Source organism: Procambarus clarkii, chromosome 11 (genome assembly GCF_040958095.1).
Source record: "Procambarus clarkii isolate CNS0578487 chromosome 11, FALCON_Pclarkii_2.0, whole genome shotgun sequence".
Classification (NCBI taxonomy): domain Eukaryota; kingdom Metazoa; phylum Arthropoda; class Malacostraca; order Decapoda; family Cambaridae; genus Procambarus; species Procambarus clarkii.
Window position 1 is genome coordinate 50901760 of NC_091160.1, and position 21727 is coordinate 50923486.

Genomic DNA, 21727 nt, shown 5'->3' on the forward strand with positions numbered 1-21727 from the left:
GCTGGAGTATTTGTCTCTCCCTCCTGGCTGGGGGGGACGAGGTTGTCCCCTATACTATGTGTCATGTCTGGGCAGATGTCTGGGGTGGGTGGGCTCGTGGAGGTGGTGGGTGGGGGTTGGGAGGCTGCGCTGGCCCGGTCTGGGAGGGGGGCCGGGGAGGGAAGGCGCGACCACCTGATCGTGGGAGGTGGGGGCGGGGGAGTGGAAGACACTGCACCTCACGGGGGGGGGGGGGGGGGAGACACTACACAAGTGGAGTGGGCGAGCGGGAGACACTACACTCACTGGGGGGGAGGCACTACACTCAGGGGGTGGAGGGAGGCACTACACTCAGGGGGTGGGGGGAGGCACTACACTCAGGGGGTGGGGGGGGAGGCACTACACTCAGGGGGTGGGGGGAGGCACTACACTCAGGGGTTGGGGGGGGGAGGCACTACACTCAGGGGTTGGGGGGGGGAGGCACTACACTCAGGGGGTGGGGGGGGGAGGCACTACACTCAGGGGTTGGGGGGGGGAGGCACTACACTCAGGGGGTGGGGGGAGGCACTACACTCAGGGGGTGGGGGGAAGCACTACACTCAGGGGGTGGGGGGGGGAGGCACTACACTCAGGGGGTGGGGGGAGGCACTACACTCAGGGGGTGGGGGGGAGGCACTACACTCAGGGGTTGGGGGGGGAGGCACTACACTCAGGGGGTGGGGGGGGGGAGGCACTACACTCAGGGGGGGGTGGGGGGAGGGTTGATGTGACACGTAACACTTGGATAATTTCCTTTTGTCACTAAACACTGGTGAATGTGTCGTGGCTCACTGGGTGTGGTGCTCTCAGAACGATACTCACAATGGTCCAGTCACCACAGAACTGGACTCAACTTACCTTTTTCAAGCACTTATTGGCACACTGGTGACCCAGTCTCTTGACCCCACCACCTGTGTCCTTCCACCCTTTCCTGGTAAGGGAGCCGTAGGGCGTGGGGTGACGATGGGCGTGGGGTGGCGGTGGGCGTAGGGTTGCGTGGGGTGACGGTGGGCGTGGGGTGGCGGTGGGCGTAGGGTTGCGTGGGGTGACGGTGGACGTGGGGTGCCGGTGGGCGTAGGGTTGCGTGGGGTGACGGTGGGCGTGGGGTTCCGGTGGGCGTAGGGTTGCGTGGGGTGACGGTGGGCGTGGGGTGCCGGTCGGAGTGGGGTAACGGTGGGCGTTGGGTGACGATGCGTGGGAGATGATGGTGGGCGTTGGTCGACAGTCGGCGTGGGGTGGACGATGGTCGTCGGGTCAGCCGCCGGGAGAGGGTAGCTGGGTGGGCTGGCGAGGCCTGTGGGAGGCTAGGGAGAGGGGGGGAGGTGTCCCGGTCACACACAATTAACACAAAGTTTCACAGGTGCGTTATGTTTATCACTACAAACTCACCATTCATCTGAAAAGACGCACACATTCACTTATAAGTCTGCTGGAATACAAGCAGGTTTGTGAGCCTCCCCTTCACTCCCCCCCCCCTCCACATGAGGCCTCCTTCCCTCCTGGAGGCTGTTGTTTATGGAGGCACTGGGATAACCCTCACCCAGGACTGTGTCCTTCCCCTCCCTAGCACGCCTCCCGCCAGGACAACACACCTTTTACAGTTGATTCTGTTGCAGTGCTGGAGAGGTAGGCTTCCTCGACCCACTAAGAGTCTTCAGCAGGTATTAACACCGACATGAGTCGATTCTTGACTTCCTCAGGCACTGTTATCCTTGTTGAATGGGCACAAATGTGGGACCCAACCCCCTGCACGACCGACTGCTACGGCTGCCCTCACCCTTATATATATATATATATATATATATATATATATATATATATATATATATATATATATATATATATATATATATATATATATATATAATGTTGTTGAATATGACCGAAAGGGTAAGGTTAATAATCTGTGACGGGAAAAGTTGGTGTTCGTGCAGTAAAAAAGTTAAACTGCAAGTCGTGTTCACCGTGAGATAAACTGTAGGATAAAGCAGAGAAAAAACATTTAAAAATACTTTACTTTGATCAAAAAAATAAATTAAACAAAGTACAAAAATATACCAGCTTACCTGTAATACAAAGTGTGCAAAACAAACAAGACGAATAATCAAATTTTTGTTACGTTAAGGTGCAAAATAAAATATGATGCAGAATACTGTGACCTAGTCTGACTAAATCCGGTACAACCCCGAGATGTGTTAACGGGTCTACTCAGTTGAGCACGCAGGAGAAATCTGAACTTGTAGTGGGCTAGGTAGCCTTATATATACAGAATGTCGGCCGGGTAGATGGCGCTGGTGACTTCTTTAACTATTAACCAGCTGTTAAACTGCTTGTTTCGGAGGGCGTGGTCTCCCGGCGACCCAGGTGCGAGGTGGGGCGACGGGCAGTGGTGCAGGTGGGGCGACAGGCAGTGGTGCAGGTGGGGCGACAGGCAGTGGTGCAGGTGGGGCGACAGGCAGTGGTGCAGGTGGGGCGACAGGCAGTGGTGCGAGGTGGGGCGACAGGCAGGGGTGCAGGTGGGGCGACAGGCAGTGGTGCAGGTGGGGCGACAGGCAGTGGTGCAGGTGGGGCGACAGGCAGTGGTGCAGGTGGGGCGACAGGCAGTGGTGCAGGTGGGGCGACAGGCAGTGGTGCAGGTGGGGCGACAGGCAGTGGTGCAGGTGGGGCGACAGGCAGTGGTGCAGGTGGGGCGACAGGCAGTGGTGCAGGTGGGGCGACAGGCAGTGGTGCAGGTGGGGCGACAGGCAGTGGTGCAGGTGGGGCGACAGGCAGTGGTGCAGGTGGGGCGACAGGCAGTGGTGCAGGTGGGGCGACAGGCAGGGGTGCAGGTGGGGCGACAGGCAGTGGTGCAGGTGGGGCGACAGGCAGTGGTGCAGGTGGGGCGACAGGCAGGGGTGCAGGTGGGGCGACAGGCAGTGGTGCAGGTGGGGCGACAGACAGTGGTGCAGGTGGGGCGACAGGCAGTGGTGCAGGTGGGGCGACAGGCAGTGGTGCAGGTGGGGCGACAGGCAGTGGTGCAGGTGGGGCGACAGGCAGGGGTGCAGGTGGGGCGACAGGCAGTGGTGCAGGTGGGGCGACAGGCAGTGGTGCAGGTGGGGCGACAGGCAGTGGTGCGGGTGGGGCGACAGGCAGGGGTGCAGGTGGGGCGACAGGCAGTGGTGCAGGTGGGGCGACAGGCAGGGGTGCGGGTGGGGCGACAGGCAGTGGTGCAGGTGGGGCGACAGGCAGTGGTGCAGGTGGGGCGACAGGCAGTGGTGCAGGTGGGGCGACAGGCAGTGGTGCAGGTGGGGCGACAGGCAGTGGTGCAGGTGGGGCGACAGGCAGGGGTGCAGGTGGGGCGACAGGCAGTGGTGCAGGTGGGGCGACAGGCAGTGGTGCAGGTGGGGCGACAGGCAGTGGTGCAGGTGGGGCGACAGGCAGTGGTGCAGGTGGGGCGACAGGCAGGGGTGCAGGTGGGGCGACAGGCAGGGGTGCAGGTGGGGCGACAGGCAGGGGTGCGGGGGGGGCGACAGGCAGGGGTGCAGGTGGGGCGACAGGCAGTGGTGCAGGTGGGGCGACAGGCAGTGGTGCAGGTGGGGCGACAGGCAGGGGTGCAGGTGGGGCGACAGGCAGGGGTGCGGGGGGGGCGACAGGCAGTGGTGCAGGTGGGGCGACAGGCAGTGGTGCAGGTGGGGCGACAGGCAGTGGTGCAGGTGGGGCGACAGGCAGTGGTGCAGGTGGGGCGACAGGCAGGGGTGCAGGTGGGGCGACAGGCAGGGGTGCGGGGGGGGCGACAGGCAGGGGTGCAGGTGGGGCGACAGGCAGTGGTGCAGGTGGGGCGACAGGCAGTGGTGCAGGTGGGGCGACAGGCAGGGGTGCAGGTGGGGCGACAGGCAGGGGTGCGGGGGGGGCGACAGGCAGGGGTGCAGGTGGGGCGACAGGCAGTGGTGCAGGTGGGGCGACAGGCAGGGGTGCAGGTGGGGCGACAGGCAGGGGTGCAGGTGGGGTGACAGGCAGGGGTGCAGGTGGGGTGACAGGCAGGGGTGCAGGTGGAGACTGGTCTAGACGTCTGGAAGTAGTAGTAGTTGTTGTTGTTCTTGGCTGCAGTTCTTGATTAAATAGACATGAATGAGTAGAATAAGCGATAAGGGAGCAGGCCGAATCGCTTACTAGAGATTTTACCGTGACAATACATATACTCGATTTTATATGTGAACATATATATATTTTGTATTCACATACGTACAAAACCACATGTGAAAAATAGAGAATGCTTAATGCGTTTTCGGCTAATTCGCCTTCATCAGAGCAAAGTAGAATGAATCATTCTACTCATTCATTCTACTTTGCTCTGATGAAGGTGAATTAGCCGAAAACGTGTTAATCATTCTCTGTTTTTCACATGTGGTTACATATTGTTATGATCTCAGGCAGCCTAAAAACGAGGCTCCCCTTTGAGAATTATTCTATCAAGTCTGACCTGACTAGGAGGTCAGAGATATACAGACATGAAGATTCATATGTAAAAATAATTGGATAAATTTTACAGAGAGTTTAAGAATATGGGCAGTGAATAAGAAAATAGATAAATGACTGGTTATGAGATGTGGATAATTTACTGGAGGCGTGAGGCTTGCTTCGGAAGGGCTCTGACCCCACTTGAGTACCAGACATCGTGAGGGGAAGCTGCACTCCATTTGAGCTCCCGTTGGAGAGGATCCCCTGTTGGATATACCTTCAAGGGAAAGGAAGTGTGCAGACGTTCCAGCTGTGGAATCGAGCTGGGAACGTTTGGTCTCAAGTCCTAGACGGCAAGGAGAGTTTGTTAAGCCGCCCAGAGACATTTTCGTGGGCCGTGGGAGCGCCCTGGTCAGACTCGATCAGAGGGAGAGCGCCCTGCAGGAGACTTTTTGTGGTAAGCCCAAATTTAGCCAGTTTACAGTGGTTGCCGGTAATTGATCGTGTGCCCAGCGATCATAGCAAATGTTTATTGATACGTTAGACATGTTTTGGTAAGGCAGGAAGCTTAAATAAGAGGATGGAGAAGAGAGAGAGACAGCTGGAGGGACGAGCAGCACGTCCTCTCTGTTACGGACCCGAGTGCAGCGTCCGAGCATGGAGCAGTGACGACCACGCCATCTGTGGGTCAGCTCCTGAAACCCCCTCCAAATGGACGACGCCATCTAGTGAGGACGAGATATACCGGCCACAAGGGCTAGTTTCCCGTCCTAATCAGCTCGTGACGTAGCCGCTGCTGACCTCTGGTGAGGTGGCGCTTAGACAGCAACGCCATCTATGAAGTGGATAGGTGGGCGTTTGTGTCTAAGCCTGTAAGTGAGGTGCTCTAGAGTGTAACTAGTACTGATGACGTGTCTGATTACAGAGTTGACCTGGGACTGCTGTAATGGACGTTGGATCAGTCTACCCAAGGCAGCCGTAGAACCTCCACGCATTTGCTGCTGAAGCTGTGAGTCACCCCCCGGATGAACACTGTTGTGTTAGCCTGCCTGTGAGGTGGCAGAACCAGGGATTGTCGTACCCGGGGCTGACTGGTGGAGAAGACTAGCCACTAGGGTGTTGTGGTGAGGAGAGTGATCTGTGGAATCACACGAGGCTCCTGCCTAGGGCTCGCAACCCTAGTATCGGTCGTGGAGTGGCCTACGCAGTGTTGCTGATTGGAACCTGCCAGCTACAGGCTGGATTTGTGGTTGACGGCCTCCACGACGGTGCACCCAGTGGGATTGTGATTTGGCTGGCCTGTGGCCGGGGTAGACTCGCTACGAGAATCTAAGGATTCGTCGAGAGGCCACAAGAAGAGGACCAAGGGCTAAGCATCATTGAGCACCGTGGACACTCAGCGTCTTCAGAGGAAGACCATATTGTATATTCTAGTGTTTATACCCCCCGTGTGATAATTTATATATTTATTTATTGGTGGTGGTAATTATATATTAAGTTTAGTTAATTTGTATCCCTTCCCCTTTTATTTACTTGCGTTACGGAACACACCCCTTGAAAGCCACTACTAGCTTGGGGCCGGATACCCAAACTCTACTAAGATCAGAGAAAGAACCCCGTTGCGACCCAATAGGGCCGTAACACTCTCCCGTCAACCGCCTGAAGCCAACTGACCGGCGGCGGAGGACCCTCCTAGAGTGAGGACCGCCTGGCAAGGCGGAGCATGGACCAGCCCAAACGGGGGAGTCCACTCTCAAAGTATGAAGAGATCAGAGATATGTTAGGTGCAAACATATTGTGTGGATTATTTCGTTTATGAGTTTAAGGGGAACGTTTTTATTGGCGTGTCAATGGGTTGCAGGTTTGTCTTTGGAAGAAGTTGCTGAGAACTTCGAAGCCAGCACAGAGGGAGTAGTTGATGAGACTCCAAGGTAGTGGAAAGTACTGAGCTCTGTGGGAGAGCAGCCATACAGTGAGGAAGAGAATCTCAAGCTGTGAGAAGAGGAGTAGTGGAATGAAGTTTCACATGCTTCTGTGATACCAATGGTGAAGCACCATTGTTGCTAAAGGAAGACGTCATGGTGTAGCAACCAGGAGCGCTGTGGAGGACCCTGGTAGTTAAACCCGGAAGAACCTGAAGATATCAGGGTAGTGAACTTCCAGATGTAGACGGGAAGTTCTGGTTGATTACTTCTAGGGAGTTGGTAGAGTGTTTGGTTGTCATTAGCGTGCAAGACGCAGTGAAAGGTGAGTGATTGTTTGCCATTTTTGTGCCAAGGAGTACTTATCCTGAAGTATAAGGTTACAGTCGTGGGCTGGATTACCTGCAGAGACATACATATGTGTTCTAGGACTGATAGGGTGATCGATTGATCATTGTTGTATATCAAGGAACATTTATGTTATTGTAGCCATACGCTGGTTTTCCTTGTATGTGTTTATATATATATATTCTCTTGCTGATAGTAAACATTGTGTTATAAGACTTGACCTACTTGAGGAGGTTGGTAGTATTAATGGGTGAATCAGGAGATAGGATACCACTTGATAAGCAGATGATAGAGTTCTGATGGTGTTGGAGTGCAACCTGACTGAAATAGTATAGAGTGTAGGATTCATTATTATTATTATTATATGTGTGTACGTATCGTGTATGTGCTTTGTCCAGTAAATGTATTCAAATTTGCTGGTGTTTGCCCTTGTCCTAGTGAGGCTTCTCAGGAAGTAGGAAAGAAGGAGAGAGAGAGAGAAAGAACCAAGAACCACAGCTGTGGACAGGTAGAACGGAATAATCAATAAAACAAAGGGGATTGAGGAGATCATATCACATAAGGAGAGAGTGGGGAGTCACAGTGGCTCGAGTGGGTGTGTGTGCACGTGACAACGAGGCTAAGTATTGGAGCCGCATCCCCTAAACGTGTGACGTTGAGCCCCTCTCCAAGAGCCAGAAGCACCCAGGGAGATCTCCTGGTAAAGTGTTAGCACTCTACCGAGTTTTGGGTTGGGTTGTCCATAAAGAAGGATCAACGACACACACCCAACCACAATAATATATATATATATATATATATATATATATATATATATATATATATATATATATATATATATATATATATATATATATATATATATATATATATATATTTATATATAGAGGGAGAGAGAGAGAGAGAGAGAGAGAGAGAGAGAGAGAGAGAGAGAGAGAGAGAGAGAGAGAGAGAGAGAGAGAGAGAGAAAGAGAGAGAGAGAGAGAGAGAGAGAGAGAGAGAGAGAGAGAGAGAGAGAGAGAGAGAGAGAGAGAGAGAGAGAGAGAGAGAGAGAGAGAGAGAGAGAGATTGAAAAACAAAGGCTTGGCAACATCCGCGTGGTGGTTTGATATTTGTGAAAGAAGGTATTTCAAAGCTGTGAAATGTCTCACAAGGGTTGCATTTAGGGCCAATCCTGGTCCAGACACATGTAAATGTCTTCAAGATGGGTCAGCCTTGTTCCTTTCAATATTTGTGGATGAGGAAAAATTCTGAGTTGGATAAACGCGGATGAGGATAGCAAGAACCTAAAAGATGACCGGGGCAAACAGAACGAAGAGTCCAACAAGTGGTTATTAAAGTTTAACTCAGTATGTGTAAACGAATGAGGTTGGAACATAAGATCGGTCACATGTTGCCAAATAGGAGACGAAACCATCAAGAATAAAGCACAAAGAGAAGATCTGGGCTTAGTATCACATCCGAATATAAAATCAAATATTATCCGGTGCGTATTTCAGGCTGGCCAGGGAGAGATGTGACATTTGATGTCTGACAAAATTATCCTTCACGATTGTGCATAAAATATATGAGATTCCAATCTAGGAACATGAGGAGCTTGTTTGGAGGTATTCGCAGTATTAATCACGAAAACAAATCTGCTGGAGAAAGGTCAGAGGTGTGACAACAGAGCAGTCCCAGAATTGAAAGGCATGAGGTACTTGGAAAGACTAGTGAAATCGACCCCCCCCCCAATCACAGAAAGATAGAATAGTATTGAGAGACGATTACCACATATAAAATTAACCAGTGAATTGATAGGGCAGACAAGATCAGATTATTTGAAATGGTAGAAACACAATCAAAGGACACAATACGGAATTAAGTTCCCAAAGTTAGCCACAGAAACTTTAGAAATCATTGTTTCAGTCTCAAGTCCGTGAACGGCTATGGAATTAATTCATAAAGGCAAACTTCATGCTCAAGATGGCGAGAAAACGACGTTTCGGTCCGTCCTGGACCATTATCAAGTCCGTCCTGGGCCATTATCAAGTCCGTCCTGGGCCATTATCAAGTCCGTCCTGGGCCATTATCAAGTCCGTCCTGGACCATTATCAAGTCCGTCCTGGACCATTATCAAGTCCGTCCTGGACCATTATCAAGTCCGTCCTGGGCCATCATCAAGTCCGTCCTGGGCCATTATCAAGTCCGTCCTGGACCATTATCAAGTCCGTCCTGGGCCATTATCAAGTCCGTCCTGGACCATTATCAAGTCCGGCCTGGGCCATTATCAAGTCCGTCCTGAGCCATTACCAAGTCCTATCACACACTGGACGTGATAATGGTCCTGGACGGACTCAAACGTCGTCGTGTCTCCATCTTCTGATGTGTGGTTGTGATCATCATATATTCAGCCCCGTTATAGGGACTTCTCGTCTGCATGCTCAACTTTAAACGAAAATATCACTGAGCCCAATAGGTAAAAGGTCCATATGCCATTTGACTGAAAGACGGGGCCCCAAGAGCTGAAACTCTCGCAAGAAAAAAAAAGGTGATTGCAAAGAAGGAAATATAAATCCGGATATAATGTGTAAATTTTTGTCCAATATATCGAGATTTATTTGAAAGTTTATAATAAATTCTATCAAGTCGCTTGAACAATTTTTGCTCCGGTGTTGAGCTTATGGTCTATCAACTGGAGGAGAGTTAGTAGCGTAGGTCTACTTACAACCAGCAAGAATTCGGTACTTTTTGTACAAACTTCAAGGTTAAAGAAAATTCTCATTGTATATCCACTGAGAAGTTGGTTACACCTCTTTATACTTACCTAGTGGTGCTTGCAGGGTCGTACATCTGCTCTTAAGCCCCTCCTTCCAACCATCATATACTTCAATAAAGTCACAGCTTTACTTCGCTTTTCTTTTCATATTTACACATGAAACTATGTATCGAATTGGCTTCGACAACTTGAGCATCACGTCTGTGTCTCTTGTTTATGACTTAGAGACTGAAGAAGTTCTCTCTCACGTCTTGGTCACTCATCTGTGCTTCCTGTTGCCAACTGCGTCCTCTCTTTCCACTGTTCCTTAATCTGAACACTGTTTCTATATCTACTTTGTGAATTCTCCTTAGAATTTTAGAATTTTTTATGTCGTTATCATGTCTGCCCGTCTTCTCCTTCCCTCCTGTGTAGTGAGATCCAGTTTTCTCAGTTTTTCTTCATAGCTCAGTTCTCTTAGCTCAAAAACAAGCCTTGTTGCATATTTTTGGATCTTTTCAAGTTTTAATTTGTAACGGATAGTTGCTATTATGACACATACAGCCGTCGCTATGCTGCTGATGTGTGCATCTCTTAGATCTCGTGTTATATCTCGTACTTCATACTGTACTGCATTTAAGGTCTTCTTGCTTTATTTCCTAATCTCACAGCCTTGCATTTGTCAGGGTTAAAATCTAGTAGTCATTTCTCCGACGTTGTCTTAATATTGTCCAGTCCATCTTCTTAATGTTCTGCAGTTCTCCTCAGTTCTGATTCACCTCATTTGCGAATCATCGTCAGCAAACATGGATACGAAGGAGCTGACTTCCTCTGTTAGATCGTCTGCATATATTAGGAACAGGATTGTACGTAGTACCGACCCTCGTGGTATGTCACGGTTGGGGTGTAGTACCGACCCTGGTGGTATGTCACGGTTGGGGTGTTGTACCGACCCTCGTGGTATGTCACGGTTGGGGTGTAGTACCGACCCTGGTGGTATGTCACGGTTGGGGTGTTGTACCGACCCTCGTGGTATGTCACGGTTGGGGTGTAGTACCGACCCTGGTGGTATGTCACGGTTGGGGTGTAGTACCGACCCTCGTGGTATGTCACAGTTGGGGTGTAGTACCGACCCTGGTGGTATGTCACAGTTGGGGTGTAGTACCGACCCTCGTGGTATGTCACGGTTGGGGTGTAGTACCGACCCTCGTGGTATGTCACGGTTGGGGTGTAGTACCGACCCTCGTGGTATGTCACGGTTGGGGTGTAGTACCGACCCTGGTGGTATGTCACGGTAGGGGTGGGGGTGTCATGTATTTTAATGTTGTCTAGGGGGAATAAGGCTTTTACTTGAGCCAAGGGAAATACAAGGAATAGGGAAAACAGCCGAGTAGATATATATGACAAGGATTTATATGCATAAAACACACGATATATTGTATGAGATAAATTCTCTCCTTACAACTCAAGGACATTCTGAAGATAATAACATTGAATAATAATCACTCAAACAGGCTCTGGTCTCCCAGTGGCTCGTAGTCCAACACTGGAACAGGGCACAGCCACCACACCTGTCAGCCGGTGACACATATCGACTTGAGAATGGTCCATGACGGACCGAAACGTCGTCGTCCCTTCACCTTCTAGTGTGTGGTCTGGTCAACATACTTTAGCCACGTTATTGTGACTCATCGCCTACACGTGACACATATATAAATCCCAAGGGAACCCGGACTCTCTTACGGGCTATTCATGCCCGTAAGAGAGGACATGAAAATGATTAGACATGAAACTAACCAACCAAACCAAAGTACTCTACCCTTTCTTGCAACCCTGTTACTACAGTTTAGTGGCTCAGCTCATGATACTGCAGGAGAGATCCCTCGGGAGGACCGGTCCTCAACGGTCCTCCTCTCGTCAGGGCAAGATGGCGTCTCTCCCCCCCCCCCACTGTTGAGTCATCGCCCCTTAATACTCTATTCTTTAACATTTCCAATCAAACCCTTTATAGACTTCATTTACCATATTCCCCACGCAGGGTTTTTGATTGAGTCCATTTTTCCTTCACATAGTTTTGCTATATCAGTACACGTTATTCCTAACCAATCTCCAGCTGAAGGGAACTAGTTTACTGGCGGAGCAATAATAGTCACTTACCGCCTCGCAGTTGCCAGCTGCAGATTTCTTTCAAGAAAACAATTATCTAATCGACCCCCCCCCCCCTGCGCTAACTATTACTTTATAACAGAACCCAACCTCCACAGGAGGTAAGGATCGTAACAAGGTACTCCACTCATTACCCCTCTCTAGTCTGATAGCTTTCCTCTTACTGTGACTCTTTCCCCTCTTCCTTAATGGTACTTCTTCATCCACTTCAGTACTCTTCTCGATACACCAGCCTATTTTTCTAAATTGTATAGGAGTCGCTTGTGAGGAACAGTGTCAACAGGCTTCTGGAAACCAGGAAAATGCAGTCTGCCTGGCCCCCTCTCTCTCTCTCTCTCTTTCCTTGTACCTCTCTCTCTCTCTCTCTCTCTCTCTCTCTCTCTCTCTCTCTCTCTCCCTCTCTCTCTCCCCCCCCTCTCTCTCTCTCTCCCCCTCTCTCTCTCTCTCTCTCTCTCTCTCCCTCTCTCTCTCTCTCTCCCCCCTCCCTCTCTCTCTCTCTCTCCCCTCTCTCTCTCTCTCTCTCTCTCTCTCTCTCTCTCTCTCTCTCTCTCTCTCCTGTTTGACTGTAGTCATCTTATGATAGAACTCTAATAAGTTGATCAAGCAAGATTTTCCTTTCCCGAGTCCATATCAATGCTTGGAAACAAAATAGATTTGTTCTAAATACCTGTTAGCGATACTGGTCCGTAACTCAGTGGTTCATGTTTTCCTCCTTGTATATAGGTACCACATTTTCCCATTAACAAATGTCAGGCAGTTCCTCCATTTGTAGAGAGGAAGGGAACTACCAGGAAAAGCACCAAACCATTACGACTATATGCACTTGGATGGGATCAGGATAAGGATTTAGGATGTGATGGGGGGAAGGAATGGTGCCCAACCACTTAGACGGTCGGGGATTTAACGGCGACCTGCATGATGTGAGACCTTCACTCTACCGTCTATCCCAAGTGACTGGGTGTTGCAGAGAAGAGTTAAAGACTGCAGCAAGGAGTACACGCAGTACTGCAGTTACATCTTTAAGGATCCAAGGTGAGATCGCGTCAGGGCCTAGTGTGGCTATCATCACATCCAGCTCCTCTAATCGCTTCTTTGCTTCCTCTCGTATCACTTCTCGATCGGTGTTTCTTCTGGTCGCGCTTGTTGCAATAGTCGTCGTACATCTGGGGTCAGCTCTGGTTCTCTCTTACCAACTTCCTGGATAATGTTATGTGTGTTCTGCGCACACTGCCTTGCCGTTCGTGTAGCCTTCTCCTTATATGTATTCATTGTACACACAGAGAAGTGGAGGTACACTCTTTCTATGTATATAGCTGTCTATACATTATATATACACTTGGAAGTAGGCTACACCTCCCTGTGTATATACATTTATCCAAACACCAAAATATTAGGTTTGAAATTTTCTGTCAAGTCATTTGCCTTGTGTCAAATCTCTCGACTATGCGGAACATCATCATGTAAGATGATATCTACATTTTCTTTGTGTTTGTCGACGTACTTGTCGGTATTCTCGCCGACTTCCATCAAGTTGTGAGCCATCGTTCTGGGGTGCCAGGGGGCGCAAATGATCGTTCAGGATTTTCTTCACGCTGACCGTAATTCCATCATCCAAGCCAAGAAGGCTAGAGAGGCTCACTTGCTAGCCGCGTACCTAGACCCCGGACGTCAGTGAGAGTCACCAGCGAAGGAGGCATAATCAACAGTGTATATTCTTTCCGAAAAATAAGAAATACGAAGCGCAAATACCACACCATTTTCCTCTCATCAGGTTTTTGTTTTCCCCTAAAGCCGAGAGCCTATACTGAGACTAGTCAGGCTCGTATATAGCCTCAGCCAAGAGCCACATCATAAATTCTCACGATATTCACAGGGAAAGTTTTCCTGAAGAATGACGAACCTCGCGTGGGGAGTCCCGGGTGACACGGGCTTTGTTTGTGATTTGTCGTCTGGGTTAGTGAGGAACAAGTCTCCCGGGGAAGTACTCTCCTGAGCCTCGCTTGTGGGCGTGTTGATGTTCCGGGCTCAGTGATGATGTGGCAGCCGGGACGTGTGCTCTTCTTCCTCGAATTTTTCCTTGTTCCTTACTTGAAAATCCTGGCAAGAGGACGAGTTCCATCGTTAGATTACTGTATATATGTTTCTTCTTCCTGTCGTTTGGGGGAACCAGTATGGATGCCGAGACGGCCTGATGGGGCAGTTAGCCTGAGGTTGGTGCAATGGCCAAGGCAGAGATTTCTTGTTCTGCAGTGGGGTCCTGTATCATTCAGGTCCTGTGTCATTGCGGGCATGTATCAATAAGGTCCTGTGTCACTAAGGTCCTGTATCAATGAGATCGTGTATCAATGAAGTCCTGTGTCATTGAGGTCCTGTAGCAAAAGCGAGGTCCTGTGATTAAGAGACCCTGTATATAAAAAATAAATTCAATGAGGTTCTACGTCAATAAGGTCCAGTGTCATTACGATTCTGCGCCAATATGATCCTGTGTCAAGTATGTTCTGTGACTAAGAGGTCCTGTGACTAAGAGGTCCTATGACTAAGAGGTCTTGTGACTAAGAGGTCCTGTGACTAAGAGGTCCTGTGACTAAGAGGTCCTGTGACTAGGAGGTCTTATGACTAAAAGGTCCTGTGACTAAGAGGTCCTATGACTAAGAGGTCCTATGACAAAGAGGTCCTGTGGCTAAGAGGTCCTGTGGGTAAGAGGTCCTGTGGGTAAGAGGTCCTGTGACTAAGAGGTCCTGTGATTAAGAGGTCATGTGACTAAGAGGTCCTGTGACTAAAAGGTTCTGTGACTAAGAGGTCCTATGACTAAGAGGTCCTATGACTAAGAGGTCCTGTGACTAGGAGGTCTTATGACTAAGAGGTCCTGTGACTAGGAGGTCTTATGACTAAGAGGTCCTGTGACTAAGAGGTCCTATGAAAAAGAGGTCCTATGACAAAGAGGTCCTGTGGCTAAGAGGTCCTGTGGGTAAGAGGTCCTGTGACTAAGAGGTCCTGTGACTAAGAGGTCATGTGACTAAGTGGTCCTGTGACTAAAAGATTCTGTGACTAAGAGACCCTATGACTAAGAGGTATTATGACTAAGAGGTCCTGTGACTAAGAGGTCCTGTGACTAAGAGGTCCTGTGACTAAGAGGTCCTATGATTAAGAGGTCCTGTGACTAAGTGGTCCTGTGACTAAGAGGTTCTGTGACTAAGAGGTCCTGTGACTAAGAGGTCCTATGACTAAGAGGTCCTGTGACTAAGAGGTCCTGTGACTATGAGGTCCTGTGACTGAGAGGTCCTGTGACTAAGAGGTCCTGTGACTAAGAGGTCCTGTGACTAAGAGGTCCTGTGACTAAGAGGTCCTGTGACTAAGAGGTCCTGTGACTATGAGGTCCTATGACTAAGAGGTCCTGTGACTAAGAGGTCCTGTGACTAAAAGGTCCTGTGACTAAGAGGTTCTGTGACTAAGAGGTCCTGTGACTAAGAGGTCCTGTGACTAAGAGGTCCTATGACTAAGAGGTCCTGTGACTAAGAGGTCCTGTGACTAAGAGGTCCTATGACTAAGAGGTCCTGTGACTAAGAGGTCCTGTGACTATGAGGTCCTATGACTAAGAGGTCCTGTGACTAAGAGGTCCTGTGACTAAGAGGTCCTGTGACTAAGAGGTCCTGTGACTAAGAGGTTCTGTGACTAAGAGGTCCTGTGATTAAGAGGTCCTGTGACTAAGAGGTCCTATGACTAAGAGGTCCTGTGACTAAGAGGTCCTGTGACAAAGAGGTCCTATGACTAAGAGGTCCTGTGACTAAGAGGTCCTGTGACTATGAGGTCCTGTGACTAAGAGGTCCTATGACTAAGAGGTCCTGTGACTAAGAGGTCCTGTGACTATGAGGTCCTGTGACTATGAGGTCCTATGACTAAGAGGTCCTGTGACTAAGAGGTCCTGTGACTAAGAGGTCCTGTGACTAAGAGGTCCTGTGACTAAGAGGTCCTGTGACTAAGAGGTTCTGTGACTAAGAGGTCTTGTGACTAAGAGGTCCTGTGACTAAGAGGTCCTGTGACTAAGAGGTCCTGTGACTAAGAGGTTCTGTGACTAAGAGGTCCTGTGACTAAGAGGTCCTGTGACTAAGAGGTCCTATGACTAAGAGGTCCTATGACTTAGAGGTCCTGTGACTAAGAGGTCCTGTGACTAAGAGGTCCTGTGACTAAGAGGTCCCGTGTCAGAACCACGTAGGCCAACCATCCCACACACACGACGTGATTAACATTCAGTTTGCAACACACTGTTCACAACCATTTTTCTCTCTGGATATGTTTAAGCGTTGGGACCGCGCCCCAAGAATACGAATGAATAAAGTTGAATGTTGCTCTTATTCCCGAAACCATAAAAAATGTGAGGCTAATGCATATAAACTGTCATCATAACGCTTCTCATACACACACACACTATATTCACTGATATAGACTTTGGCGAATTTTGTTATTTAAAACGATACAGGTAAATGGCGTGCTGTTTAATACTATATATATATATATATATATATATATATATATATATATATATATATATATATATATATATATATATATATATATATATATATATATATATATATATTAGTATATTTTGGAAGCAGTCTTTCCTATAGACATATATTATTAAATATGACCGAAAAAAGTAAGATTAATAATTCTAACACGAATTTTCTCTATCTTTCTTACGTTTCTTTTCACTGTTGATGGTAATTCAAAGATCAATTCTCCAAAATTCATTTTTATTTCTAGTCTGACGCGACACTTGAGCGCGTTTCGTAAAACTTATTACATTTTCAAAGACTTTAGTTTACAAACACTCAACTGAAACTGAATAGAGCTTGCACATCTTCGAGTTTATATCTACATTTGGGTGAGGTGGATGAGGTGAAAACAAACTTTCAACAATGGGTATTGAATGGGTATTAAATTCAAACACAAGACAGAACACGAAACAATGGGTATTGAATGGGTATTAAATTCAAACACAAGACAGAACACGAAACAATGGATATTGAATGTAAGTAATTGTACAAAGCCTATTGGTCCATATTTCTTGAAGCTTCTATATTGGAGTGGAGTCTTGAAGTGGGTAGAATATAGTTGTGCATTAATTGGCTGTTGATTGCTGGTGTTGACTTCTTGATGTGTAGTGCCTCGCATACGTCAAGCCGCCTGCTATCGCTGTATCTATCGATGATTTCTGTGTTGTTTGCTAAGATTTCTCTGATGATGGTTTGGTTGTGGGAAGAGACTATATGTTCCTTATTGGAGCCCTGTTGCTTATGCATCGTTAAACGCCTGGAAAGAGATGTTGTTGTCTTGCCTATATACTGAGTTTTTTGAGGCTTACAGTCCCCAAGAGGGCATTTGAAGGCATAGACGACGTTGGTGACCTCTTCTTGTGACCTCTTTATTCACTAAAGTTCCTGTTGATGATCTGTTAGAATTTCTACGTGAGGAACTGCCTAAATATAATTTCAGCTTGCAGACCAATAAAGTATAGGAACTTATCAAATTGTGTATAAAAGACAATTATTTTAGTTTTAATGGAAAAATTTTCAAACAAACATTTGGTATGGCGATGGGCAATCCCCTGTCCCCAGTTTTAAGCAATTTGTATATGGAATTCTTTGAAACAAAAATCTTATCCAGGATTATCCCGGCTAATGTAGTTTGGTTTAGGTATGTTGATGATATTTTGTGCTTATGGCCGTGCAACAAAGACCAGATAGTTTTTCTTAATGAACTCAATTCTTTGGTACCTTCAATAAAATTCACTTGTGAGACTGAGGAGAATGGTACTCTTCCGTTTTAGGACATTATGATTCATAGAGTCACTAGAAAGTTCAAATTTAATGTGTATAGGAAACCTACCAACTTGGGGTCGTATGTTCATTTTTATTCGAATCATCATAGTAAAGTTAAACAGGCAGTATTTTCAGGAATGTTTCTACGAGCTTTGAGGGTTTGCAGCCCTGAGTTTTTTGATGAAGAGATTGCTAAAATATATGAAATTGGGAAGAGTTTACAATACCTAAGAGGTTTTTGGATTTCTCGTTTGTACAAGCCAAGCGTACGTTTTATAATCACGTCCCTAAGGCGAAACCAAAAATTATTAACTCATTGGTGGTACCTTATGCGAGTGGACTTGAAAAATTGTCTCTGATTATTAAGAAACTTAATATAAATTTGGTGTTCACTAATAGTACGATCAAATCCAATTTAATAAAAAACTCCCCTGATACAGCAGGTTGTGTGTATTCGATTCCCTGCAATGATTGTGATTCTGTGTACCTTGGATAAACAGGAAAGTCCTTACAATTGCGGTTGTCACAACATGCTTATAGTATTAGAACTGCCCAAACGTCTAATGCATTGTATCTACATACGAGTTTATGCGATCACAATATTAACTGGAATGGGGCAAAAAGCATTACCAATTGTGGGGATTTCGTGGAACGGAATTTGATTGAGTCTGCTCTAATCAGTCAGTGTCCAAATCTTCTTAATGTTAGTACTGGTATGTACAAACTTGATCCATTTTTAAGTTATAATATTGCACAACAGTTTAAGAAACAACTCTGATAGAGAGGCTTACAATGTCTCATTATAATTGTATATTCATATATTGTGTATTCATGAGGCTTTTCTTTAATCTTTCATCCTTTTTCTCTGACCGCTTAATCCTCTTTGACCATTCTAAGCTAAGCTATACCTGTTTTTGGTTAATTCTTTCCCTAGGGATGGGTTGGTCAGGTGTCGGCCTATATAAACCCCCCCTTCTCCCTTCTCCTTAGTCAGTCTGGTGTTGACAAAGGCTTTAACAAGCCGAAACGTTCACCTCATTTCATATTTCTCTGTGGATTTTCCGCATAAAATGATCAGTGTTTTGTGATCGTCAATTGCATATATATATATATATATATATATATATATATATATATATATATATATATATATATATATATATATATATATATATATATATATATAAATATATATATATATATATATATATATATATATATATATATATATATATATATATATATATATATATATATATATATAGTCGGGGTTCACCATAAGAGGGGAGAGTAACAGTATACCCAAGGTCACTCACCGTAGCCCTGCGGGTCTTCACTCTATCCTCGCAGTGCCACTGAACGCCAGGAGAGTATCCCAGTCAATCCCAACCGGCCTCTGATCGAGAATGAGTGAGAACAAAGCTTGTTCTCTTTACAGCTGTGTGCCCGCCCCGGCAAGGGCTCTACTATTAACCACAAGGTCGCCAAATGGTGTTTGCTGTGTCCAGTAACATGTCAGTGGTTTCGTTGAATTGTGATAACAGTGGCAAGAGCACACTCAATTAGTCTGACATCAGGCAGGTATTTATTTCTATCACTCTATTTCCTTTCATGTATTATATAGCCACAAGAAATATGGAGGGGATGATACGAAACGCCAAGGTATTTTGTGTTTTACTTAAAACTCAAGACATCACATAATTATATCAATAAGCAAACAGCTATTTCATGCGGAAGTCGCTCGTTCCCACATATAATCATGAACTCGCCAAGCTGGCAATGCTCCCCCTCAAGTCAATGTCAAAATCAGTTGGGCGATTCCCCCCTCACTGCGTGATCCCTTACTGCACTTGTTTGTTGGCAAAATATGTCCATTTCTTTAAATTATCAAGGATCACTAAATGTTCAAACAACACAATATCTGCGGCAATAGCAATAGAACGTAAATACTTCGCTGCACTAATCTTGAACTCAAACATTTCTATATTAATGAACGCCATAATTCACTATCATGGTATAACACACTGCACTTCATTTAATGATATGCATGCAAGTATATATTACTGGAGTTCTCAGTAATTCCTTTCGTGGGCGAATATTCAATTGATCACTGCACACATGAATGGTTATTCAATATACAAGCATAGACATATATATATATAGATAAATCATAAATATCAATAATAGTAATTATATAGTTACTGGGCACATAGCCTAGCACCAAATACTGGTACTTTTATATATATATTCTCTCACTAAATGATCATATTAAAGTCTCGTGAAAGACATTATCAACACAGTAAATTCATCAATTACTCCGGGTGCCTGCACACACCAATAATAATAATAAATACCGTGAGTGCTCTATGTGGCCCCACTGCACACTTGTGCCTTACTGTGACATAGGTGAGCCTTGCTCACGACATACAAAATACTCTGGCTAAATAATATAGCTGACTAAAGGGGAATTGGGAGGGAAACTAGAATCACCTACTTCCACCTATCCTCCGGTGAGAGTTGAGTTGTAGCTCCTGGTCCAGGCTCCTGCCTCGTGTAGGGAACGCCCCACACACACCCTGTCGTGTCCTCCAGGAACTCAATCAACGTCGCAAAATAAATGCGTCGTCTCCGTGTTCTGTCCTCCGCGGGTTCGTGCTCCTCTTCCACATCTTGTAGGGTTGGAGTCGGTCTCCCGGCCGTCAACTTCTCCTCCCAACTACGGCTGCCTACCTACGTCTCGGCTGCAGTCGTACGGATTCCCAATTAGTGTCTTCTTTCACTGCTTCCCAGTGGATTGGCCCAGCCACTACGTCGTCACTGTGAAGCTATCAGACGTCCCAGACGATACTGCCTAGACTTCACCTGCACAGCACCCGACCCTGGAGCACTTGATGCTCAATATTCCGTCAATTCCCTCTTCGGTCCACACATGGAATGAAGGAAGACCTCCCGGCGTACTGGCAGACTACGGGTGACCCATAAGATCCACAGGAGTGGCGTATTACTGTCAGATTGACAGGATCAACCTTCGCACATCCGTTCACCTTGACGTGTCGTGTCAGACTGATGGCGCCGCAGTGGCGGTCATACTTGCCAAGGGAGGTTTTCATTGGCTCCCTGTGCCACATCGCTGTCGGTGACCAATCTGGTGCCACTGACGTCACAGAGTTTTGGCGGCAAAACGGAGGAGCCCGCGCGATATTGGCTTCCTAAAGGGCCTATACCACAGGCCAAAATACTTTCCTTTCACGAATTTCTCGCCACCTCGAGAACACTACACTCTCCCACATATATCAAACTGATGCCTGCGACGTAGAAAACGCTCGGGTAAAGTGGACATGACTCTTACAGCAGGCGTGGGAGAAATAAAAAGGGGGGAACACCGTCACAATATATATATATATATATATATATATATATATATATATATATATATATATATATATATATATATATAAAGTATATTTTGGTAGCAGTCTTTCCTGTAGACATATATTATTGAATATGACCGAAAAAGTAAGATTAATAATTCTAACACGAGATTTCTCAATATTTCTTGTGTTTCTTTTCACTGTCGATGGTAATTGAAAAATCAGTTTTCCAAAATTCATTATTATTTCTAGTCAGACGCGACACTTGGACGCATTTCGTAATAACTTATTACATTTTCAAAGACTAGTTTACACAAAGACAACTATAACCTGCAAACACTAAACAGATTTCTTACTATGCTATAATTCAAACGGCTTTTCATTTTATATACCTGCATTTGGGTGAGGTGATATGTTATAACAGTTTTGGATGAGGTGAAAACAAACTCTCAACACAAGACAGAACACGAAACAATGGGTATAATATTGGGTAAGTTAAAGATAAGAATGGAAGTAACTGCAAAGGGCTTATTGGCCCGTATTTCTTGATGCTTCTATATAGGTGCGTAATCTTGAAGTGGGTAGAATATAGTTGGGCATTAATTGGCTGTTGATTGCTGGTGTTGACTTCTTGATGTGTAGTGCCTCCCAGATATCAAGCCGCCTGCTATCGCTGTATCTATCGATGATTTCCGTGTTTTTTGATTAGACTTCTCTGGTGATTGTCTGGTTGTGGGAAGAGATTATATGTTCCTTAATGGAGCCCTGTTGCTTATGCACCGTTAATCGCCTGGAAATAGATGTTGTTGTCTTGCCTATATACTGAGTTCTTTGAGGCTTACAGTCCCCCAAGTGGGCATTTGAAGGCATAGACGACATTGGTCTCTTTCAAAGCGTTCTGCTTTG

The 21727-nt window shown here is 46.7% G+C and overlaps 1 protein-coding gene across 1 annotated transcript; it reads right to left on the reverse strand.

Annotated features, from left to right (window-relative positions):
- Positions 1–881: 881 nt before the first annotated feature.
- Positions 882–20578, reverse strand: LOC138363737 (uncharacterized). The gene is made up of 2 exons (XM_069323130.1): positions 20456–20578; positions 882–1322 (listed from the first exon to the last, which is right to left on the reverse strand). The coding sequence occupies exons 1-2, from the start codon at positions 20576–20578 to the stop codon at positions 882–884; spliced, it is 564 nt and encodes a 187-aa protein (XP_069179231.1).
- Between the last annotated feature and the right edge of the window lie 1149 nt (positions 20579–21727).